The sequence below is a fragment of the Heteronotia binoei genome, chromosome 3, assembly GCF_032191835.1.
Source record: "Heteronotia binoei isolate CCM8104 ecotype False Entrance Well chromosome 3, APGP_CSIRO_Hbin_v1, whole genome shotgun sequence".
Classification (NCBI taxonomy): domain Eukaryota; kingdom Metazoa; phylum Chordata; class Lepidosauria; order Squamata; family Gekkonidae; genus Heteronotia; species Heteronotia binoei.
Genome location: NC_083225.1, coordinates 95,880,424 through 95,905,860, shown reverse-complemented (window position 1 = coordinate 95,905,860; position 25,437 = coordinate 95,880,424). Strand labels below are relative to the sequence as shown.

Genomic DNA, 25,437 nt, shown 5'->3' with positions numbered 1-25,437 from the left:
AGATGGGGAGGGTTGGTGGGGGGGGGAAGGGTTATTTGTAATTTCAACATTCATATGTTGTAATGCCCAATTCTACTAGAGTCAATAAAATATAAAACTATTTATTTTTTTTAAAAAAAGGTGTCACCGGAGTACTTGGCCGAGTTAAGCTGCTGCTTGGGGAGTCTATGTTACCGTTCGGGGCTGGTTGGGTGGGCTCCTCTCGGTACCAGAGCGTTGTGCCAGCTCTATCTTGCGATCGGAGTTGGAAGATATGACGAGCTCCGTTGACATCGAAGTGAGGATCGGAGGGCTTAGCCAACGACCCGGTGAAGCAAAGAGCATCAATGGTGGAACGATCGGTGCCGTCGGGTCAGATGGCAAAGTCAGAGAAGCTGGAGAGACGGATATGCTATGTTTCGGCTTATCCAATCTCTTAGCCTTCTTCTTCTTCTCCGGGTGAGAGCCCTTATCCTCCTTATGCCTTTTTGCAGGCGCAGAGGAATCTGACATAGCAGCCGAGCCCGAGCCCGACTTCGAGGTCGATGGTTCGGTGGGTGCAGTCGGTTGATCGACTCGTTTAGATGAAGGCATCTTCGGAGGGGAAAGTGCCTGTTCCATAAGGGCTGCGGCAAGGCGGGCAGCTCTGTTCTTCTTGGTTTGTCTGGAAAATTTCGCACAGTACGCAAAAGAATCCGTTCTGTGGAGCTCCCCAAGGCACAACAGGCACAATGAATGACCATCCAGTGGGGCGATTTTACTCCCACACTTGGAGCACCTTCTGAAAAATCCCCGTCTTTCCATATGAATAGCAGGAAGGAAGGACGGGGGTGTAGGGTGTGTGTGGAAAGAGCGGGAAATAGTTCTTTGAACCCCGCAATCCCCAACTCATGAACAACTATAACTAACTAGCTATAACTATAACTATATACTAATAATTTTTTTTTAAGCCTAAGAATAAAAAAGTTCACTGACCGTAGAGACGAAAAGATTGACTTATCAGCGTGGCGGTCAGAAGAGAACTGGCGGGATGTCCGCTCTCGTCTCAGTGAGCATGCGCAGTGGGGCTTCTGGGCATGCGCACTGGGACGTAGGCGCGGAAATCCGCAGGTTTTAAGTTTACTGATCATGATCGGCGTTGGCACCTAATCCCATCAGTGTGATGCACAGAGACCACGAAGAAGATGCAGCAGAATAACTGGCACTAAGAGAAGGTTTGCCATTCGGGTAATGACGGTGATACCATCTAGCAAATGCTTTGGCCAAGGTGTTCTAGAGGGTGTAGGAGTCCATGAATAGCACCAATGACAAACAGAATGGCATCTAGATGTTGATCGAGATCGACGGTGGTTCTTGTTCCTATAGGAAGCTTTAGAAGTCGATCTACAGTGCCTGGAAGTCAAACAACATCTCGATGTTGATCTCGAGCGATGACAGCTCCTATGGGACCCCCTCAAAGTCGAGCACCCTCGCCTGGAAGCTGAGTGCGAGTGGAGTTGGCTCCAATGAGATGCTCTAGAAGTTGACTGACAATGCCTGGAACTCGATCGACTTCGATGGTGTGAGCAGGTACATCTAGAGCGCAAACAAGATCTCTTGAGTGGAGATCTGTGGGAAGTGAATTGGGCAAATTTCAGAAGAGGGAGCCGAGGTAAATGGCTCAAAAGAGACAAATTCGGTACTTCACAAAACCAAGCCATTCTCTCTATTGCTGTAGATGGTCAGTTATCCAGTCAATACTGTAGACCAAATGCAGCTGAATCGAGGGCTTTGTTTACGGTTGCCACGGCAGAAAGTAAGGCTTCAGTATCGACGGCGTCATTATCTGGAATCACGATAACGGTGGAGGAATCCAGGGGAGCCGTTTAAGTTGAAAGCCCCGAAGGAGCTGTGGTGGACAGAACTGTGGTTGGCGGGAGTATTGATAGGCAAAGCCTACTTGTACTGTAGATGTCTAAATCAATGCTTTAGAAGTCAAAGCCGAGATCGGGGTGGTGGTCGATGTGGAGGATGTTGTAGATGCTTGCTGTGACGAGGCTGCCATTTCTGGCGTCTTGGTCAGAGCCTTCGGTGTCATAAACCGGTGTTTGGTCTTTTTATCTGTCTTATGCTTTTTATGGGAAGCAGCCGACGAAGCCAAATCTCCCTGCTCCTTTTCGGAAGGAGGCGGCGAGGTTTTCGAAGCGGAGGATCGGAGCATCAGCAATAACTCAAGTAAATGGCTCTGTAGATGCACAGCTCAATTCTTTTGCATCTGCTTGCCAAACCCCTTACAGTGGACACAGGTCTCAACTTTGTGTCCCTTTCCCAGGCACAGGAGGCAGTAGGAATGTCTGTCTGTGGATGGGAGCTTCGCCTGACACTTTAGACACCTTTTTAAAAAGGTGGTGGTCCCCTTTTTGTCCACCAGGGTGAGGAGGGGGGGAAGGGGGCTGAAAGAAAGAAAATTTACACTCATAGAGGGTCCTCTTTTTTTTGTAAGAACGACGACAGAAGTTGAAAAAACTGAAGAACGATGAAAAGATGAAGAAGGATGACAACCAAAAATGCTGAGGAGAAACGCTGTGGAGGAGCTAATGCAATAAGTTCCGGTAAGGGCGGTGGCAAAAAAGAAACTGGGTGGAAGGTAGAGCTCCTCCCCCGTTCTAGGCATGTGCACTGTGTGCCTGCTCCCCAGAGCAGGAGAGGAGCCCGCTGGGCTACTACTGGAGTTCTCTGAGGTCGGCTTTGAGCAAAGGGCACAAACCCAAGTGTGTAGACTGCACAGGGACCACGAAGAAGATTAGTCAACTTTAGAGTATTTTCACCAACCATCTGAATTCTATAAAAGGCAATTACATAAATGTTCACTGGTCCTAGTACACCTGTTTTGGAACACCACTGATTATTGTTATTTGTGCTTCTTTCATAGTTAATGCTTTATTCGTGTTATTTATAATGTGTTATTACTATTGTTATTATTATCATCCATAAGCACTGCTTAAAAAAATATTAAAAACATGCACATACTTAACACTGTAGCACTGAAAAGGGCTGTCTGGATATTGTGGCTGATAAGGTTCTTGGCTCAAAACAGTTCCAAACCACCAAGCATCATCAATAATTGAACGAAAGTGGTCATCTGTAAGAAAAAAACCTGGTATATATAATTCCCTGAAACCCTGTCCGGATCGTATAGAAAAAAAAATCTGCTATTTCAAAGCAGACTGTCACACAATGCAGTTTCATAATTCAACACATGCACTACAGATTACAGGCTGAATCCTGTGCTGTCCCAAATGAAACAAGTTAATATTTTTGTCACTTGCCTCTTCCTGCTGCAGTTTCCTGAGTGTCCGGGTGAGCTTTGCCCACTTTCCTGAAAAACTATTTAAGATGTTGGGTACCTTTGGAAATCAAGTGGGCAGAAGATAAGTTAAAAAACCAGGTTTCCTACCTGTAACTGATGATCTTCTAGTGGTCATCTGTGCAGTCACACCGATGGGAGAAGGCACCTGCGCCGATCACGATCGGTAAACTTCAAAGCTGCGGATTTCCGCGCTTCCGTCCTAGTGCGCATGCCCAGAAGCCCCACTGAGCATGCTCATCGGGACGGGAGCGGACATCCCGCCAGTTCCTTCTGACCGCTGCGTTAGCCCACAGATGGACCGACAGCAGAGGGGCGGGTAGTGTGACTGCACAGATGACCACTTGAAGATCATCAGTTACAGGTAGGAAACCTGTTTATCTTCTTCGTGGTCTCTGTGTATCACACCGATGGGAGATTAGCAAACCAAGGTCCTACCTGGAGGAGGGAGCGACGGTCCATCAAGAAGAGACAGACTGCAGCACAGCACGGCCCACCGAAGAGTCCTGGCACCTCCTCAGGTCCAGCGCATAATGAGACACAAAGGTATGCGCTGAAGCCCACGTGGCAGCCTTGCAGATGTCCTGAAGCGGGACTCCTCTCAAAAATGCTGTCGAGGTAGCCACAGCCCGCGTGGAATGGGCCCGAACTGGCCCCGGAAGCGGTGTCTTGCGGAGGAGATAACAGAGTCGGATGGTCCCGGTAATCCACCCGGACAGCTGCTGAGATGAAATCCTCCGCCCCCGCGACGCAGTCGCGTACGACACGAACAGCCGAGGGTCCCTCCGGGAGTCCTTCATGCGATGGAGGTAGAAGGACAACGTCCTCTTCACCTCCAGGGCGTGCAGCCTACGCTCAGAGTCCGATGCCGGGTTGGGAAAGAAAACCGGCAAGCATATTTCGGCGTTCAGGTGAAATGAAGAAAGCACCTTCGGCAAGAAGGTGATATCAGGCCAAAGCAACACCCCTTCCGGGGTGAAGCGCAGGTAAGGATCGTCACACCGGAGTGCCGCCAACTCACCAACCCTCATGGCCGACGTAACTGCCACCAAGAAGGCTGTCTTCCAGGCTAAGAGCTGGGGGGAACAAGTGGCCATTGGTTCAAACGGCTTTCCCGTCAACGCCTTCAAGACCAAGATCAAGTCCCAAGCCGGGGCAGGCACCTTGATAGCAGGGTACAGCCTGGTAATTCCCTTGAGTAACTTTTTAGTGTCCGGGTGAGCAAAAACTGAATGTCCCTCCACCCGGGGATGCTCCGAGGAAATAGCTGCCAAATAAACCTGTACAGAAGGTACCGTCAGGTCCTTGTCCAGCAGTGAAAGAATAAAATCAAAGATCACAGGCAAACCCGCCCCCCGAGGCTCGGCCCCAGCGTTCCTGGCAAACTGGACAAACTTTGCCCACTTATACGCATAGGACTTCCTTGTGGAAGACTTCCTGCAGGTCAGTAGGACGAACCGCGCCCACTCCGATAGCTGCAAGTGCTGAGGTGCCATGCAGTCAATTTCAAGTGCGGCACGTCGTGGTGCAGGACCTGTCCCCGATGGGAGAGGAGGTCCGGGACCTGCGGAAAGTGATGAAAATCGCCGTTGGCGAGGCGTAGAACCACTGGGAACCACTGCTGCCTCGGCCACCACGGCGTGATCAGGATGCCCAGTGGCCTGTCTCGCAAGACTTTCTGCACCACTCTGGTTATCAGAGGAATCGGGGTGGAAAGGTACACACTGTGGTGGCTCCATGGAACCAGGAGTCCGTCCCCCAGAGACCCGGGGGCCGCCCCCCCCCGCTGCAAAACAGTTCGCACTTCTTGTTGCCGTGCGTCGCGAATACATCCAGTTCGGGCGTCCCCCAGCGCTGGAAAACCGGATGCAGGAACTCCCAGTTGAGCTCCCACTCGTGAAGGGAGGCTCCCCCCCCGGCTGAGAAAGTCTGCCCACAAGTTTGGGCGTCGCGAATACATCCAGTTCGGGCGTCCCCCAGCGCTGGAAAATCGGATGCAGGAACTCCCAGTTGAGCTCCCACTCGTGAAGGGAGGCTCCCCCCCCCCCCGGCTGAGAAAGTCTGCCCCCCGGGAGATGGGTTGCCGCGATCGAGGCCCCTAGAGACCCGCACAACTCCCAGATGGCCAAGGCAAGCTGGCAGAGCCGTCGGGAAACCGTGCCCCCCTGCCTGTTTATATATGCCATGGCCGTCGTGTTGCCCGTCATAATGGCCACCGACTTGCCCCGAACCAACGTCTGGAAGGACTGAAGAGCATGGTATATGGCTAGCAACTCGAGGAAGTTGATATGGAACTGGAGATGGTGGCTCGACCATGGGGCCCCCACACACAGTCCCTGGGCGTGCGCCCCCCAACCCCAGAGAGACGCGTCTGTCATGATCATGACCTCTGGGGCCGGTCTCTGAAACGGCACGCCCTCCATCAGCCAATGCTTTAGTCCCCACCACTCTAGGGGGGCTACTACCTCCGGAGGGACCCGCAGCAGCCGAGACAGAGGGTTGATGTTGCACCGGAAGACATTTAGGAACCACAACTGCAATGGTCTCATGCGAAGCCTCGCCAGACCGATGACAGACGTCGTGGCCGCCATGAGTCCCAACAGCCGTTGGACTTGCCGAGCCGAGATGACAGGATTTTGACGGACGGACTGGACCACCCGAACGATGGCATCCGCCCGATTCGAGGGAAGAAAAGCTCTGCAGACCCCAGTGTCCAGGACTGCCCCTATAAACTGCACCCTCTGAGAAGGGCAGAGACAGGACTTCGCCCAATTGACCTGCAAGCCCAGATCGGCCAAGAGAGCCACAGTGATGTCGATGTGCCTCAGAAGGACCTCTCTCGAGTCCGCCACCAACAGCCAGTCGTCGATGTACGGAAACACATTCACCCCCTGCAGCCGCAGGTGGGCAGCAACGACGACCATCGTCTTGGTGAAGACTCTTGGAGCCGTACAAAGGCCGAAGGGCAAGGTCCTGTACTGGAAGTGGTCTTCCCGATGGCAAATCGCAGAAACTTCCGGTGGCTGGGGAGGATGGAGATGTGGAAGTATGCATCCTTCAGATCTAGCGTGGCCATCCAATCGCCCCGAATGAGGAGGGGAAGGATGTGCTGCAACGACACCATCCAGAATTTGTCGCATCTGACGAAGAGGTTCAGAGCCCGAAGGTCCATAATCGGCCGTAGTCCTCCAACCTTCTTTGGGACTGTGAAGTAATGGGAATAGAACCCACGGCCCCACTGGTCTGAGGGAACCACTTCGATAGTTCGCTTGAGAAGGAGGGATTGCACCTCCTCCTGGAGGGACGGAGAAGGTGGGGTATACACAAAATGCGGAGTCAGGGGAAGTCGAATGAACTCTATTCCGTACCCCCGCTGAACGATGGACAAAACCCAGAGGTCCGATGTAATGCGGGACCATGCCGACAAAAAGGGGAAGAGACGGGTAGAATCCACAGCCGTGGATAGGCACAGGGACGGGAGGCAGTCAAAGGCCCTGTTTCTGTTGTTTAGACCCCTTCTGCCTGGCAGACTGGGTCGTGGGCGGTGAGTACTTAGGCTTAGCCAGATACTGCTGGCGGGGGAAAATCTATGAGGGCTTCGGACGCCAGGACTGTTCTGGGGACTTGGAATATGGCTTCTTCTGCCACGGTTTCCACTGTTGCTTTTGAGGGCGTGAGGCAGAGACCCCCAGGTTCCTGGATGTCTTCATGCTCTTATCCATTTCCTGGAGGACAGAGTCTGTGGTGGAACTGAAAAGGCCCAACCCGTCGAAAGGGAGGTCCTCAATGTAGGCTAAAGTGCAGTGGACCGTAGCCAGGAATGGCGTCGCAGCGAGATGGCCGTGGTCAACGCCTTAGCACAGGTGTCCCCCGAATGCTTGGCCGCGTTTAGCTGTTGCTTCGCCAAAAGCATTCCCTCCTTCTGAAGCTTCTTCAGAGCACTCCTGCTCTGATCCGGAAGGGTATGCAGAATTGTGGAGACCTGGTCCCACGGGGCGTACTGGTACCTGCCCATGCATGCCGAGTAATTAGCTATCTTGACTCTGAGGGAGCCCGCTGAATAGAATCTTCGACCCACCGAGTCCAACTTCCGGCCCTCCTTATCGGGAGGGGTGGAGTGTGTCTTCTTCGCCTTAGACGAGGACAAGACAACCACAGAGTTAGGTCTTGGATGGGTATAGAGAAACTCTGCAGTGCTCTCTTGGATCCTATACATATGATCCAAACGGCGGGAAGACACTGGCGTAGAGGCTGGCTTATCCCAAGAGGATTTCGCTGTCTGCAGCATGACATTAGTGAGCGGGAGCGCCACTGCTGTTGATGTGTCTCTCTGGACAATGTCGAATACGCTGTCCGTGACTATCGGTTGCGGCTGCTCTGTAGTCAAAGACAGTGTCTGAGCCATCCTTTTAACAAAATCCCCATAAGTTTTTAAGTCCTCTGATGGGGAAATGGGCTGCTCGTCTGAGGTTTTAAGTGGTGGTGAAGGTTCTCCAGGGGAAGAATTCCCAATCTCCTCCGGAGACGATTCCCGGTGCGACCTGGGGGATGCCGAATCTGAGAGCTTCAAAGGATTATGCACAGGAGGCGAAACTGGTTCCGCTGGCTTAATAACAGGCTCAATCGCGAGCTGAGGGCGTTGTTCGACCTCGGGTGGTTTCGGTATCGATGCCGACGCCAATGCAGACCGCTTCGGGGTGCGATAGGAGGTCCGGGAGCGATACGATGTCTCCGACCGCTGATCCCACTCCAACTGCCTGGGAGGGAGCCATGGAAAAGGTGGTGGCATGGAATACGTGCCATACAAGTATTGCCATTGGCGCTGGTCCCAAGGGATGTGAGTCACTGGTCGACTTGGAGAACGATCACCCTCGTGGCGTGGGGAACGGCTGCCCAGGGATCGATCCCGAACAGTGTCCCATCGGTCCTGGGCTGGGCTTCGAGAACAAGGAGTTCCTGGCCCCGGTGTGAGGTGACCTGCTGGGCTCCTGTCGGTGCTGAAGCGTTGAGCCGGCTCGATCTCGGAGTCCGAGTCCGATATGACGAGTTGAGTAGACATAGAGGCGATCGGAGGGCTTTGTCGATGCACGGGCGATGCAAACAGCTTCAACGGGGGAACAACCCGCGTCGACCCCGATGGCGATTCAGGAGAAATCTGCGGTGGAGGCTTAGAGTGCTTAGGTTTATCAGCCTTCTTAGCCTTCTTCGCCTTCTCTGCATGTGCTCCCGTCTCCTCCTTGTGCCGTTTGGCAGGCACGGAGGGCTCCGAGGCAGCAGCCAAGCCCGAGCATTTTCGGGAACTATCGGCATCGAAGGGGGCCCGATCGGCGTCGACGGGTTTCGATGTCGACGGGTCCTCGGGCATATTCGCCTGTAAATGTAAAATTTTATTTGTATCCCGCCCTCCCCCGCCGAAGCAGGCTCAGGGCGGCTAACAACATTTAAGGTGAACAACACAATAATAAAACAATAAATTCATATTAAATTCACATTAAAACCAATCAATGATTAAAACATTCCTAGATCTGATACTGGCGGTAAACATTATTAATCTGGCGGTAAACATTAATTTAGTCATTGGTGAACGCCTGTTTAAAGAGGACGGTCTTGCAGGCCCTGCGGAACTGGTCTAAATTCGCAGGGCCCGCACCTCCTCTGGGAGCTGGTTCCAGAGTTGTGGGGCCGCAGCGGAAAAGGCCCCGAGTGAGGGTGCTTTGAAGTTTAACTTCTTTTGGCCCAGGGATATTCAGTCTGTTTTTTCCCATTGAACTCAGTGCTCTCTGGGGCTCATATGGGGAGAGACGGTCCCTCAGGTAGGTCGGTCCTTGGCCATATAGGGCTTTAAAGGCCTGCTCCTCGGTCATCTTCCTGGGGGAAAGCGCCTGCTCCATAAGCTCCGCAGCCAGTCTCGCCGCCCTATTCTTCCTGGTCTGTTTGGAAAAACGGGTGCAATGTCCGCAAGACTCTGGCTTGTGCCGTTCCCCCAAACACAACAGACACAGCGAGCGACCGTCAGATGGTGCGATTTTACTATCGAACTTCGAACACTGGCGGAAAAAGCCCCACCGCCTTTCCATGCGAGGATGAAGGCAGGAAGGGAAGACAAACCGGGAGGAGGGGGAAACCACCCGAGAACGGGCGGACAAAAAACGCGCCCCACACTCCCAAAAATCTATTCTAACTATTCTAACTGATACTATACTAAGAACTATACTAACTACACTAAACTATACTACTAGAAACAGCTTATCAAACAATTAGAAAAAGTTCACCAACCGTAGCCAAGGATCGACTGATCAGCGCGGCGGTCAGAAGAGAACTGGCGGGATGTCCGCTCCCATCCCGATGAGCATGCGCAGTGGGGCTTCTGGGCATGCGCACTGGGACGGAGGCGCGGAAATCCGCAGCTTTGAAGTTTACCGATCGTGATCGGCGCAGGCGCCTTCTCCCATCGGTGTGATGCACAGAGACCACGAAGAAGATCTGCTCGTTGCCCAGTGCATGAGTTCTGCAAATTTTGCGGGTTGTGTGTAAGAGAGATTTCTGCTAGTCCCCCTTCTTGCTGCACTCTCCAGCACTGCAACATCTCATATTATTCCCAAGGGTTCTCCCATCGCTTTTCAAGAGGGGCAATGGTAAATAGCAAAAAACTTCCACAAACTCACTCTATCTGTGGGTCGACAGGATTCAGCCCTGTGGATACTATCCAAAGTTGCACTTTACAGGAAGAACAAGGCATTAAGCTATGTTCTAATATATGTATTTTAACATCAAGTTAGGGGTAAACAACACTAGATTCTGAAAAAAATACAAGAATCTATTAAATCAAACAATAAAGTATTAACTATCATTTGCAAAGGGGTTTTAAGTTCCTTTCTGATGGTTTACATTGTTCTTCTTAGGGTTGAAATCCTTTAAACAGCTTTGCTATTGTGAACTACCATATACTATTGAAAAGCAGCGACTTCCCATACACTTTGAAAGGATAAATAAAACCTACAGGGCTGCCAGTTTCTTTGTCGTGCTTCATCGTAGAATTGACGTAATACAAGGAAGTCAATAACATCTGGCATATCATGGTATCTAGAAAGAAGATTAGGCCCAATTAGTCCTCAAATGTGTACAAATCATTTATATTATCTCTAAATTTAGAAAATCTTAACATGTGGGGAAAAATACATACTTGAGAGAAAAGGATTTGTCCAGAAGCTGCCCACTAACATGATCCATAAGAGTAAGTTTGAGACAACATAGTGTAGGAGGACCAACTTCATAATGTATCCCAACAATTTTTACCAATTCTTGTTCCTAAAAGATACACATATAATAAAGATTCTCGTTAATACTTGTATAACAGTCAAGTAAATTATTCATAATTCCATCAGAAACTGAGCAACAGCAAATCAGGACAATACTGGGAATAACAGAAGCTTACAACAATCTTAAACAAAAGTTAGCATTCACCTTACAAAACCAGAAAAAGGTTTCGTTTCTATTGCACAATCCTTTCTAGTTATCTTACTGTTCTAAACCAATACTGCATGCATCAATGCAGGAAAGAAGATTTCTGTCCTAGCTGCCAAAAACAAAAAAAAATCAAAACTCAAATCTAAAGCTACTTAAATCATCTTTTAAAAACAAAACCCATTATTTTATCTTTTATCTTTTAAATCATCTTTTAAAAACAAAACCCAAAAAACAAAAACTGGAGAGCCAGTTTGGTGTAGTGGTTAAGTGTGCGGACTCTTATCTGGGAGAACCGGGTTTGATTCCCCACTCCTCCACTTGCACCTGCTGGCATGGCCTTGGGTCAGCCATAGCTCTGGCAGAGGTTGTCCTTGAAAGGGCAGCTGCTGTGAGAGCCCTCTCCAGCCCCACCCACCTCACAGGGTGTCTGTTGTGGGGGAGGAAGGTAAAGGAGATTGTGAGCCGCTCTGAGACTCTTCGGAGTGGAGGGCGGGATATAAATCCAATATCTTCTTCATCTTCTTCATTATAATATGCTCTAACTTCCAGGTTATTAACATCCCAGCAAGACACTTTTGAAATATTATCTATTAGCTATTATAACACATACATAGTCTACAAAGAAATGGATCAAAGAAATGTTACTAGTATTTCAAGGCCCAACAGAAGACGGGGCTGGATCCAATGCCACCTTCTCTTCATAAAAGGGCAGCTTTGTATCTTACTATGAAGCAATCCAAGCCTAAACCCTGTCGGTTCCCAAGTCAGTGTACACAAGAAACCAGCCCTTTGTTAAACCAACTCATTTGTTAAGAGGGCCAAATCTGATATAAGTGAGACCTTGTCAGGCTGGGCCATGTCAGACCAGGCCATATGTGTACTTATTTAAGATCGGGTAGCAGAGATATAAACTTTATAAAGGACACAGACAATCACAACCAAAGATTTTTTAAACATAAAAATAAAACATGCTTAAAACATTAGCACTCATTGATCTTAAAGGTGTTTTCTTTGTATCTCTCCCATGTGATTTAGGGAGCTGTACAAAGGAAGCTTTGGTCTTTCCTTCCTTCCCCAAGAAACCAGTAGGGGGAGGAGCATCAGCCAATAGTAGGAAGAGAGGCTTGGCTCAGGAGCTCTGCTGTGTGATTGAGAGAGCCAGGCAAAGCAAGCTATTCCTCCCCCCTTCCTCCCCAAGGGAGGAGCCTCAGCCAATGGAGAAAACAGAGGCTTTGCTCTGTAGCTGCTGTGAGATTGAGCATGCCTTGAAAAGTAAGCCATTACGCAGTAGGAAGCAAGAGAGAGGGAGACGGAAGCAAATGATAGTCAGCTGCTTGGGGGCCTGACAGGAGCCCTCCAGGGGCCTGATTTGGCCCCCCGGCCGCATGTCTGAAGACTAGATCCAGAAGACTAGATCATCATTCCTGATCCCCTCTCCCAGCTTGTGGGCAACAGGTTCTCAAAAAGAGTCAATTATCAAATTTCTGACTCTGGCCTTGAAAATTATAAGTGCCATTTAAGCATCAAGGCCCAATTACTAACATCTGCAAGATGCAATAAAGCTGGTTAGTATTCACATTAACCCTTTCAGGAGAATCGGGGTGCTTTGTCTCACACTTACCCCTAGGATACTATACAAGGAATGGATGGATGGATTCTGAGACAGTTCAAACTCTTTGTAAATGTTTGACAAGCCAAACAAGAAACAAATCTTCAACCAAGCACATCCCATGGAAACTACATTAAGCCAGGGGTGGCCAAACTTGCTTAACATAAGAGCCACATAGAATAAACACCAGATGTTTGAGAGCCACAAGACATGAATGTCAGATGTTTGAGTGGAGGGGGGGAGGAAAATAGATGGTGGAGGGAGGTGGAAAGAAAGCAACTTTAGCTTTAAATCTATTCTCCAAACCGCTGGCTGGCTTGGCTTGGAGAAGGGATTTAATGAGACAAATGCCTTTTCCAAGCTGGCCAATGGGGCAGTGGAGGCTTCAAGAGCTGCACCGTATGTGAGAAAGAGCCACATGTGGCTTTCAAGTTGCAGTTTGGCCACCTCTATATCAAGCTGTGGATCTTTGTCTCTACATTGCTTATGTCTTGAGGCTATGCAAGCCATAATGGCAACCATCCAGAATAATCAGACAATCATACTGATGAGTAAAAAAGCTTCAAAAGGAAGTTACAATTCAAATATTCCTCAATCTATAGTCCCTTGACTGCAACTCTTGTACCATTACAGCCAAAATGGAGTGTTAGACCAGTAGCCAGATTTGAATATCTGCTCATGCCATGGAAGCTCGCTGTATGACCTTGGTCTAGTAACACCCTAACAGCCTAACCTACCTCACAGGGTTTTTGTTAGGATGAAAAATGGAGGTGAGGAGCATGATACAAGCTGAAAGGCAAGGTATAAATGAATTAAATAAAATAATTGTTAGCCAAAGAGACAACTGACATGCCATATTCAAAATCCAGTAATTTGGCCTGGACACATGCACACTGCCTTTGTGGGACTACAGAGGATCTAAAGATTATTCCTTCGCATTTTGAAAAAGATAAACAGGGTTGCTCTCACTTGTAACTGTTGTTCATCAATGTATCCACTGTGCAGACACACACTTGAATTGTATGTGCACAGTCCCGGAAGATGAACATGTGCTTCAACTGCTTCTTCATGATTGTGTAAGTCAGCAGAAATAGATCATTTTCATAACAGATTCCCTACCACTTCAAATGCAAGAACAATGAGAACGCGTACTGACAGCTATATGTTTATTTTGGCTTTTATGCCAATAAAAGCTAACTTGAACTTTGGTTTCCCAAAAACACAATCTGTATCATCTTCATTGTAAATATCAAAATGGGGCACTCTGCAGCTAAATAATCGATGGGCATTATTACAAATGAGACTAAATAATACACTGCACATATTTATAGAAACTAACATGGTACAGTACATCAAAAAACATTTGTTTGCAGGAGGCTCAGATTCATACTCCCACTCCACAAAGTTAAAACAGCATCCTTATTTACCTTCCTAATTTGGCTGATTTTGCAAAACCTCTTTTTCTTGACAGAACCAATGAGAAGAACTGTAATGTATCCAGGGAATGGGCAACTGCTAATGAACTATTCTTACCCTGAGAACCATCTTTCGCCATGGCTCCTTGTGAGGATTCAACTCATAGATATTGTTTTTTCTTACTGCTTCAAAATAAGCTTCATGACCTTGTCGAAAATATATTACCTAATGAAAACAAGGTAAAACCAGTGAATAAACATCACTCAGACTACAAAACTTAATCAAGAATTTAGATTTAGCTCCCCATCTGATTTAGTTTTGCCAGCTTTAAAATTAATTACTTAGGGAGGTGCAGCTGCCTGCTCCATTTTCCAGCACTTCCTCTAACCACTACATAATTAGCCAGGTTGAACGAATTGGCCACAATTTAACATGTTCCTAGCTCTTTAAGAAAGAATGGTGAGCAATGCATGAAGACTCTCATACTGATGACCAGTTCCAGATTGCCCTACAACTGCAACTTGGCTTATCCTTTTTGAAGCCTTAAAAAGGGACAGAAGTTCTCCAAGGCTACAAGAGTACCACCAAAGCATAGTTTGTTCTCAAGCACCAACACATGAGAACTGTAGCAAGTTACAAGACTAAAGTGTTACTTAAAAGGACTGTAAATTAATTAGATCCAAGTGGGCAGCCGTGTTGGTCTGAAGCAATTGAACAAAGCAGGAGTCAAGTTGCACCTTTAAGACCAACTAAATTTTAATAATAATAATAATAATAATAATAATAATAATAATAATAATAATAATAATAATAATAATAATAATAATAAATTTTATTTATATCCCGCCCTCCCCGCCTAGGCAGGCTCAGGGCGGCTAACAACAGCTCAATAAATTTATACAATATAGAATATACAATATAAGGTGATTTAAAACAAACATTGAAATTATACATTAATTTAAAACAACAATCTAAAACCAGTTCGAATGTCTGGGTCATTCCATAATTTAAACGGCGGTGATCTTCCTGATGTTATTCTGTACACTTATATTATGGCAGGGGTCACTAGATAAATCATTGGTGGATTAAACAGCCATCCTATCAACGTCTACAAAAGCCTGCTTGAAAAGGATGGTCTTACAGGCCCTGCGGAATTGGTCCAAATTCCGCAGGGCCCGTACCTCCTCCGGAAGTTGATTCCAAAGGCACGGGGCTATAACAGAGAAGGCCCGTGCCCGTGTACTCTGTAATTTTGCCTCCTTTGGCCCAGGGATAGTCAGCGTGTTCTTCCCTGCTGACCTCAGTGCTCTTTGGGGCTCATATGGGGAGAGACGGTCCCTCAGGTAGGCAGGTCCTCGGCCATATAGGGCTTTAAAGGTGATAACCAGCACTTTGTATCGGACCCGGTATGTAACTGGCAGCCAGTGCAGTTCACGCAGCCCCGGCTGTATATGCTCCCATTTCGGGAGTCCTAATAACAGCCTGGCCGCTGCGTTCTGCACTAGCTGCAGCTTCCGGGCTCGGCACAAAGGCAGCCCCATGTAGAGGGCATTGCAGTAGTCTAGTCTTGAGGTGACCGTCGCGTGGATCACTGTTGCCAGGTCCCGGCGCTCCAGGAAAGGAGCCAGCTGCCTTGCCCGCTTCAGGTGGAAAAATGCCGACTTGGCAGTGGCCGCTACCAGGGCCTCCATTGATAGTGAAGGCTCCAGTAGGACTCCCAGGCTCTTGACCTGGGCCGCCGCTTTCAGCGGCACACCGTCAAAAACCGGGAGAGGTATTTCCCTTCCCAGAGCGCCGCGCCCCACGCAAAGGACCTCTGTCTTCGTCGGGTTCAGCTTCAACCCACTCAGCCTAAGCCAAGTTGCCACGGCCTGCAGTGCCCGGTCTAAATTCACTGGGACGCAGTCAGGCCGGCCGTCCATTAGCAGATAGAGCTGGGTGTCATCCGCATATTGATGACAACCCAGTCCAAAACTCCGGGCAATCTGGGCAAGGGGGCGCATGTAGATGTTAAATAACATCGGGGAGAGAACTGCTCCCTGAGGCACCCCACAATCTAGTGTGCGCCTCCGGGAGAGCTCACCCCCGATTGCCACCCTTTGTCCTCGACCTTTGAGGAAGGAGGAAAGCCATTGTAAGGCCAGCCCCCTGACCCCTATGTCGGCGAGGCGGCGGGTCAGTAGCTGATGGTCGACCGTGTCGAACGCTGCCGACAGGTCCAACAACATCAGCACCGCCACGCCACCTCGATCCAGTTGCCGCTGGAGGTCATCTACCAAGGCGACCAGCACTGTCTCCGTCCCGTGGCCCGGGCGAAAGCCGGACTGGCAAGGGTCTAGGATGGAAGCGTCATCCAGAAAACCCTGTAGTTGCAGCGCCACTGCCCTCTCAATAATTTTACCTAAAAACAGTAAATAAGAAACCGGTCGGTAATTTGCCAATTCGGCCGGATCTGCTGTACATTTTTTCAGGAGGGGGCGGACCAAGGCCTCTTTCACAGGTGATGGAAAACGCCCCTCTGAGAGGGATCTATTTATTATGTCCCGTAAAGGACATCTAAGCTCCCTCTGGCAAGCTTTAATCAACCAGGAGGGGCAAGGGTCCAAATCGCAAGTTGTTGGGCGCGCAACAGAGAGAATTCCGTCGACTTCCTCTAGGCTGAGCGGGTCAAACCGACCCAACTCCAAACCCGAAGACAGGCGTGGAGCCTCAAGTTCCCGTACTGCATCCAATGTGATAGGCAGGTCTTGGCGGAGCGACGTGATTTTATCTGCAAAATATTTCGCAAAAGCCTCACAGCCAATCTCTAATTCCCTAACATTTGGTTTGCCTTGAGGCAATGTAGTAAGGTCTCCAATTATTCTAAATAATTGTGCCGGGCGCGAATTTGCAGATGCAATCTTGGCTGCAAAGTAATCTCTCTTTGCGGCCTTGACTGCCAGTTGGGTGAATCTTTCCTTTTCAATAGTGCTAACTAATTTACAAAGCAGGAGTCAAGTGCACCTTTAAGACCAAGTTTTATTCAGAACGTAAGCTTTTGTGTGCTAAAAACACACTTCTTCAGATGAGATCCTGATCCCCTAGTCTGAAGCGTGTTTTTAGCACGTGAAAGCTTACGTTCTGAATAAAACTTGGTCTTAAAGGTGCACTTGACTCCTGCTTTGTAAATTAGTTAGCACTATTGAAAAGGAAAGATTCACCCAACTGAATGCAGATTTCCAGAAAACAGCAAGGAGAGATAAGGAGACCTTCCTGAAGGAGCAATGCAAAGCAATAGAGGAAAATAATAGAATGGGAAGGACAAGAGATCTATTCAAGAAAATTGGAGAAATCAAGAGAACGTTTCGTGCAAAGATGGCCATGATAAAGGACAAAAATGGTAGGGACCTAACAGAAGCAGAAGAGATTAGGAAGAGGTGGCAAAAATACACAGATGAATTATACAAGAAGGATCTCAATGTCCCGGACAACCATGACAGTGAAATTGATGACCTTGAGCCAGACATCCTGGAGTGTGAAGTCAAATGGGCCTTAGAAAGCATTACTAACAACAAAGCAAGTGGAGATGATGAGATACCAGTTGAGCTCTTCGAAGTCCTAAAAGATGATGCTTTTAAAGTGATGCGCACATTAAGTCAACAAATTTGGAAAACACAACAGTGGCCACAGGATTGGAAAAAATCAGTTTATATTCCAATCCCAAAGAAAGGGTAATGCCAAGGAATGTTCAAACTATCGCACCATTGCACTCATTTCACATGCCAGCAAGGTCATGTTAAAGATCCTATAAGCTAGGCTTCTGCAGTATGTTGATGGGGAACTACCAGAAATTCAAGCTGGATTTCGGAGAGGTAGAGGAACTAGAGATCAAATTGCCAACATTCGCTGGATTATGGAGAAAGCATGGGAGTATCAGAAAAACGTCTATTTCTGTTTCATTGACTATGCTAAAGCCTTTGATTGTGTGGATCTCAACAAACTGTGGCAAGTCCTTAAAGAAATGGGAGTACCAGACCACCTCACATGTCTCCTGAGAAACCTGTATATGGATCAAGAAGCAACTGTCAGAACAGGATATGGAACTGATTGGTTTAGAATAGGAAAAGTTCGACAAGGATGTATATTGTCACCCTGCTTATTTAATTTATATGCAGAGTACATCATGAGGAATGCCGGCCTGGATGAAGCAGAAGCTGGAATTAAGATTGCTGGGAAAAACATCAACAACCTAAGATATGCAGATGACACCACTCTACTGGCAGAAAGTGAGGACATAAAGAACCTCTTGTTGAGGGTGAAAGAGGAGAGCACAAAAGTAGGCTTGAAACTCAACAGCAAAAAAACTAAGATCATGGCATCCGGCCCTATCACACCTTGGCAAATAGAAGGGGAAGACATGGAAGTAGTGACAGACTTCACATTTCTGGGATCCAAGATCACTGCAGATGGTGACTGTAGCCATGAAATTAAAAGACTTTTGCTCCTTGGGAGGACAGCTATGGCGAATCTGGGCAGTATAATAAAAAGTAGAGACATCACCCTGCCAACAAAAGTCTGTATAGTCAAAGCGATTGTATTCCCAGTAGTAATGTATGGCTGTGAGAGCTGGACCATAAGGAAGGCCAAGCGCAGAAGAATAGAAGCTTTTGAGCTGTGGTGCTGGAGAAGACTCTTGAGAGTTCCCTGGACTGCAAGAAGATCAAATCAGTCAGTCCTAAGGGAAATCAACCAAGTCTGTTCTCTGGAAGGTCAGATGCTGAAGATGAAGCTCAAATACTTTGGCCACCAAATGAGAAGGGAGCACTCCCTGAAGAAGATCCTGATGCTAGGAAAGACAGAAGGCAAAAGAAGAAGGGGATGGCAAAATATGAGATGGCTGGACAGTGTTACTGATGTAACAAACACGAATTTGAGCAGACTTCGGAGGATGGTGGAAGACAGGAGGGTCTGGCGTGACTTTGTCCATGGGGTCGCAAAGAGTTGGACTTGACTGTGCGACTGAACAACAAAATTTAATTCTCACCTCATCACCCATTTGAGGGACAAAAGGAGATCTTCGGAGTCTTGTATCTGTAATCCAATCAGGAGGTTGAAAATCATAGGGCGATTCTACGTTCAGTGATTGGGTTGGAGCATTTTCTTGTGCTTCCTTGTAAAACAATTCTCAAATTAGAATATAGTCTTCTACAAATGTTAAGACAACTGTTCTCTAAATAATTCCAGTTATGCTTCTCAATAAATTTAAAAATTGTTACTTATCCTGCAGATGTTGTCAACCCTTTAGAAATGGCAAAAGGGTATTTAAACACGAATGATATCTTATGAACAGCAGCAAAAAACCTTCACAATAGTGTATAGATTTAATGCACAACTCCACAGCTCTCTGAGGTCACCACAGCTACTGTACCCTACCCTGCCACCCAACTAATGCAAAGTTGTCCCCACTGTAGCTCCCACTTTGTGTAACTGCCTGCCAGATGAAGTCAAGAAGGCTTCTTTCAGTCCATACAATGCATATAATTGAATTATTCAGGATGGTAAAAGTGCTGTAGTTATAATGTTTGAGAGAAATTTTAGGCATTTTTCACTGACTGTATCATACTATTTTGCATTGCTTTCTAATTCTGCAAACCAGCTCTGTTGAACTGTTTATTCTAGGTGTTATGTTCTATTGTACTGTTCTCCAATTTTTAATTCTGTTTTACTGCGACTTATAACATGTACTATACTGTCATTTTGCAGTGAACCCCAATTCATATATGCTACAATGTGTTTATTACGTTATTTTTCAATTATTCCACAGAGGAGAAGGTGAACTATAGTTATGGAAGCTAGGTTCAAGTCCAATATAATACAACAGATAACATCCACCCATGTAGTTTGTATAAAGGTGATGATTCATTAAGATAGTCTCTAGAAAGAAGATCTGAAGACCTTGAAGTGTTTTGTCATTTGGTTAAAAAACAAAGGTTAAACCTATTTATATTGGCATACCCTGAAAGGAAAAAAGAAAACCTGAAAATGATGTGGAGCATCATTCTGTGTCTTGCACAATACATTTATATTCACTAGTGATGGATGAATTACCCTTGGTTCATTTCAGAAAGGGTTCAGTTACAACATGTTACAAAAAATGAAGCAGATAACTTTTTCTCTGCCTAATCTCAAAATCTGGACCCTGTCACACTCTTATTAACCTAACATAATCAGGAGCACAACAAGTCAAAGTACCTCCCTCATGAACTCTGCCCTAACAATCTCTTTGCTTGCCCAGTAGTGACAATGCTGAGAAGTCTCCTTCCCTATGAGACTTGCCATCCTCCTTGGCATACTGAATATTGCCAAAGTTCAATAATCAGCAACATATCAGTTCTAGGCCACCAGATGTCCCACAAAAGCATTTATGTGATGACTGGGATGATTCTACTACAGCACACAAGGCATTACAAAGCATGGAGGAAAAGAATGAAGGCGTCATTAAAAGACCTTCTCACCACTTCCAAGTAAATGGGAAGGCAAGCTGGCATAGACCTGTGATGGCACTAGATAAATAATTAGGACCCAAACTTTGATGGGGCTGGGCTTCATCTCATAATATCAGGAGAGGGGCCTCCCAGGGCTGTCTTTATAAGACTTCTATTTTAAAAATTTGGCACTATCAACAATGTATGTTAAAACACCATTGATGATTTAATTCTGCATAAAAACACTTACTTTATAATTTTTATTAAGAATCAAGTTACCCTTCCCTCAGAGATTTAGAATATTTTTATTTTAAAAAACCTCTAGGATCCTTGTATTTACTCCACAAGAATCTATCTGCTCCACCAACTACCTCTTAATTAAAAAAAAAACCTTCTCATTTCCAGCAATATATCAGCTAGCTATATGCCTTGGCCATCAGTTGCTTAACTTGACCTACAGCAATATTCCACATGAGTGTTTATTTACAGAAAGCACTAGTAACACTGAAGATAGCATGCCATACACTCTAAAAGCTAATAAAGACTGAAGAATCCTAACCCCTACTAACCAATCAGGCATATTTAAATAAATGAAAAATGATGAATACCTCGTCTTGCCTTTTTGGTTTGTATTTTTTACGTCTTTTCCCCCTCTTCCTTGGTGGAGATAATAGTTCCAGTGATACCTCCTCTTCAGAACTACTACAGTATCTAATAGTTTTGCACTGAGAAGTTCGTAAGGGAGGTTGTAGATTAATCCCTGCATCAGCTATCCAGTCAGAATATTTGCTTGAGGAGTCACTACTGAAGAATCATCCCAGACAAAAGAAAAGAGTAGAAGTTAAAGATTCAAGATATTTATTTTCATAGCTGTTGTCAATTGAAGATTCTGCTTTTTTAACAAAATGGGAAATATAAAACAAAAGTTATTTTCTACACTATGTTTTGTAAGAGATTCCACTTATGGAACATTCTAGCTCTCTGAAAGAAAAGCACTTGCATCACCCTCCACTGGCAATGCCTTTGGTCTTACATGTGCTGTTTCTACTCTTTTTACTGCAAGAACATCCCAACAAGGAACTAGCTAGCAGTGCAATCCTAAACAGAGCTGAATTCAGTGGACTTAGAAGGGTGTGCAACTCTGCTTAGGATCATAAAGACAGGTTGCTTACCTGTAACTGTAGATCTTTGAGCGGTCATCTGTGCATTCACACTCATGGGGATATACCTAAAAAGCCCGGGATTTTTTCACGCTCGGCACCAACGGGCATGCGCAGGCGTCCCAGTGCACATGCTCGCCGGCGCCAGCGTGAGGATCCCGCCAGTTCCTTCCTGACTGCTGGAAGCCCCTACTGGAGGGAGACCGTCAGCAGTGGGGAAGGAGGGCGGGTAGTGTGAATGCACAGATGACCACTCGAAGATCTACAGTTACAGGTAAGCAACCTGTCTATCTTCTTCGTGGTCTCCGTGCTTCACGCTCATGGGAGATTAGCAAGCAAGACATACCTGGAGGTGGGAAGATGGTCAACCAGAAGAAACAGCTTGCAACACCGCAGCTCCCAGACGAGTCCTCTGCTGAGCATGCACGTCCAGCGCGTAGTGCTTCATAAAGGCATGCGGAGAGGACCAGGTAGCAGCCTTGCAAACGTCCGTCAGGGAAACGCCTTTCAGGAACGCCACTGACGTCGCCATTGCTCTTGCAGAGTGTCTGCGAATAGGCCCAGGTAACGGCTTCTTTGCCAACAAATAACACAGTTTAATAGTTTCAGTGAGCCATTTTGAAAGCCACTGAGATGAGATTCTGGAACCTAACTTAGGAGCAGCATAAGAAACAAAAAGCTGTTGGTCCTTACGAAAACTCTTGGAGTGACTTAAATAAAACAATAAAGCACGCTTCACATCTAGAGCGTGCAACCTACGTTGCTCATCCGAGGAAGGTACAGGATGAAAAGTAGGCAACCAAACTTCTAAGTTGAGGTGGAACTGAGAAACCACCTTGGGGAGAAAAGAAATATCAGGAGCTAATGACACTCCAGCCTCCTGAAAAACTAGATATGGGTAGTCACACTGCATAGCCATGAGCTCCCCTGCATGGCGTGCTGATGTGATGGCTACCAAAAAAGCAGTCTTCCAAGATAGAAGCTGTAAGGAACATGTGGCCATCAGCTCAAAGGGGCGTCTAGTCAGTCTGTCCAACACTAAAGTCAAATCCCACAACTGTGGGGGTGATCTTGATGGAGGAGGAAGCCTAAGCAAACCCTTCAAAAACCTCTTGGAATGAGAGTGTGCAAAAACAGAGTGCCCCTCAACCGATTCATGGAACGCAGAAATTGCTGCCAAATAAACCTTGATGGAAGAAAAAACAAGGCCAGCATCCACCAGAGGTAACAAAAACTCAAAAATTACCGACAATCCCACCCCCTTTGGGGGGTGACTGAGGGATCAACTAGGAACTGCAGAAACCTTCCTATCATAGGAAGCGCAGGTAGAAAGTTCCCTGCTGTTCAAGAAAACATGCTGGACTCTGCTAGAGAACCCACAGAGTCGATGAACCACGCTGTTAGCTTAAGGTGGGGCATGTTGTGATGGAGAACATGACCATCCTGAGCTGACAGAAGATCTGGTTCCGCCGGAAACTGGTAGAAAACCCCCCTCGCCAGTTGGAGCAGGATCGGGAACCAGTTCTGGCGAAGCCACCAAGGAGTCACCAGGATGGCCTCTTTTTCGCGATCTTGTTGACCACCCTCGTCAGCAGTGGCAGAGGTGGGAACATATAAAGGAACCGACCTTCCCACAGGAACAGCAGACCGACTCCCAACGACTCTGGATCTGAGCCCCCTCTGGAGCAAAACAGAGGACACTTCTGGTTTTCAACTGTGGCAAAGACAGCTGAAACACAGGTTGGAGGAAGTGCCACTGTAACTCCCACTCCTGCGGGGAAGCTGCACCCCTGCTGAGGGAGTCTGCTTGCAGGTTGAACACCCCTGGAAGATGTGCTGCTTTCACAAAGGTGTCGTGGTCCAGGCACTCCGACCACAGATCCAGCGCCAGCGCACAAAGCCGTCGAGAGACTATCCCTCCCTGCCTGTTGATGTAACACAGGGCAGTGGTATTGTCCGTTAGCAGAGCAACAATCTTCCCCGCCACCATGGGGCGGAAAGACCGAAGAGCAAAATGAACTGCCAGCAGTTCCAAGTAATTTATGTGGCAGTGAGTCAATTTCAAAGGTCAAGGACCTCCTACACACAGATCGTCCATGTGGGCCCCCCAACCCCACAACGACGCATCGGTTGTGATAGTCAGAGTTGGTGCAGGTTGATGGAAGGGAGCTCCCTGACAAATGTTGCCCTTTGACTTCCACCATTGCAGTGTCACAGGTGGAATTACAAACCTCTTTCAAGGTGAGTCCCGCAACGGGCGAAACTGACGAAGAAACCAAAGCTGTAGGCCTCTTATCCTCAGCTTCTCAAAGAGCAGCACGCTTGTAGTCGCCATCAGCCCCAGCATCCGCTGCAGCTGCTGCGCCGTGCCCCACTTTCGACTCTGCAGAAGTTTGACAAGGTTGATAATGTCCATCACTCTCTGCTGAGGCAGAAATGTGCGATGCAGGTTCGTATCCAGCAAAGCCCCTATGAACTGAACTGTCCTTGATGGAGTAAGGTGTGATTTCTCCAAATTGACCTGCAGACCCAAGGTGTCAACAAGACGAAGAGTGACGGCAATGTGGGATGACAAACTCTCTTTTGACTCTGCCACAAGGAGCTAGTCGTCGATCTATGGAAAAACGACTATCCCTTGAAGCCGGAGATGGGCAGCCACAACACTCATCATCTTCATGAACACCCGAGGTGCAGTGGACAGGCTGAACGGAAGGGCTTTGAACTGGAAGTGCTGAGAACTAATGCAAACCAAAGGAAACGTCCGAACGCAGGATGGATACTGACGTGGAAGTATGCATCCTTGAGGTCCAGCGTTGCCATCCAATCCCCTCAGTTGATGAGGGGCAGAATTGTTTGCAGCGTGGACATTCTGAACTTCTGGTACAACATGAATTTGTTCAGATTCTGAAGATCCATGATTGGTCTTAGACCCCCGTCCCGCTTGGGAACCAGGAAGTAACGAGGAGAAACCTCCCGTCCTGGCCTCCATCAGGACCCTCTCTATGGCTTGTTTCTGTAAGAGGTTGCTCACCTCTGCCAGCAGAGGTGGGGAAGGGGGAGTGGTAATTACCACGAATTGGTTCGGAATCTGAGCAAAGTCTATTTTGTAGCCTTCCGCTACAATGAAAAGCACCCATCTGTCTGTAGTGATGGACTCCCAGGCTGACAGGAATGGGCGGAGGCGGAAAGGCGAAGTGGAAAAGGGGACAGTGACGCGTGCTGCCAGAAAGTCAAAGGCCCTGCTTTTGAGGGCGAGTGCCCTTAGACTTGCCAGTGGTCTGTGAAGCATAACGGTTTCTGTTGTTCCCCCTGTATGGGGACCTACTATCAGGTTGAGCAGAGCGAGGTCTCCACTGCTGTTCCGGGGAGAACTTTTGGTATGGCTTCTTTGTCCAAGGCTTGTGCCACTGTTTCTGTTTCACAGCTCTGGAAGATGCCGGTACGCCCAGGTTCCTGGAAGTTTTTATACTTTTGTCCATTTCTTGGAGCACATTGTCGGTGGTGGAGCTGAAGAGGCCTTCGCCCTTGAAGGGCAAATCCTCGACGAAGGCCCTGGTGTCCTGCTGGAGAGCCCTAGATCTGAGCCAGGAGTGGCGGCGGAGGCAGACGGCAGAAGTGATGGTCCTTGTTGACACGTCGACCATGTGCTTTGCTGCGGACAGTTGTTGTTTGGCTACAGCAAAGCCTACCTTCTGCAACTTCTTTGCAGCCGACCTCTTCTCCTCACTCAGGGAAGACAGATGTGGGGTTAGTTGTTCCCATATTGAGTACTGGTATCTAGCCATGCACGCGGCATAGTTAGATACCTTTACTCCCAGCGCCCCAGCAAAATAGAACTTCCTCCCGACATTATCCAACTTCTTCCCCTCCTTGTCAGGTGGAGAGGAGTGCGTCTTGTGGGCCTTGGATGAGGAGGAAACAACCATCGAATTTGGCTTCAGATGTGTGAAGAGGAACTCAGCCACGGACTCTTGGACATGGTACATATGGTCTAAC

The 25,437-nt window shown here is 47.6% G+C and overlaps 1 protein-coding gene across 1 annotated transcript in view; it reads right to left on the bottom strand.

The window, feature by feature from the left end:
• Positions 1-25,437, bottom strand: part of BRWD1 (bromodomain and WD repeat domain containing 1) — a 177,644-nt gene that overhangs the window by 67,863 nt on the left and 84,344 nt on the right. Inside the window, exons 23-28 of the mRNA XM_060234233.1 lie at positions 20,890-21,085; positions 18,841-18,966; positions 13,935-14,042; positions 10,509-10,633; positions 10,326-10,408; positions 2,989-3,100 (exon numbers count right to left, since the gene is read on the bottom strand). Of these exons, the coding sequence (XP_060090216.1) occupies positions 2,989-3,100; positions 10,326-10,408; positions 10,509-10,633; positions 13,935-14,042; positions 18,841-18,966; positions 20,890-21,085 (750 nt within the window). The remainder of the gene's footprint in view (positions 1-2,988; positions 3,101-10,325; positions 10,409-10,508; positions 10,634-13,934; positions 14,043-18,840; positions 18,967-20,889; positions 21,086-25,437) is intronic.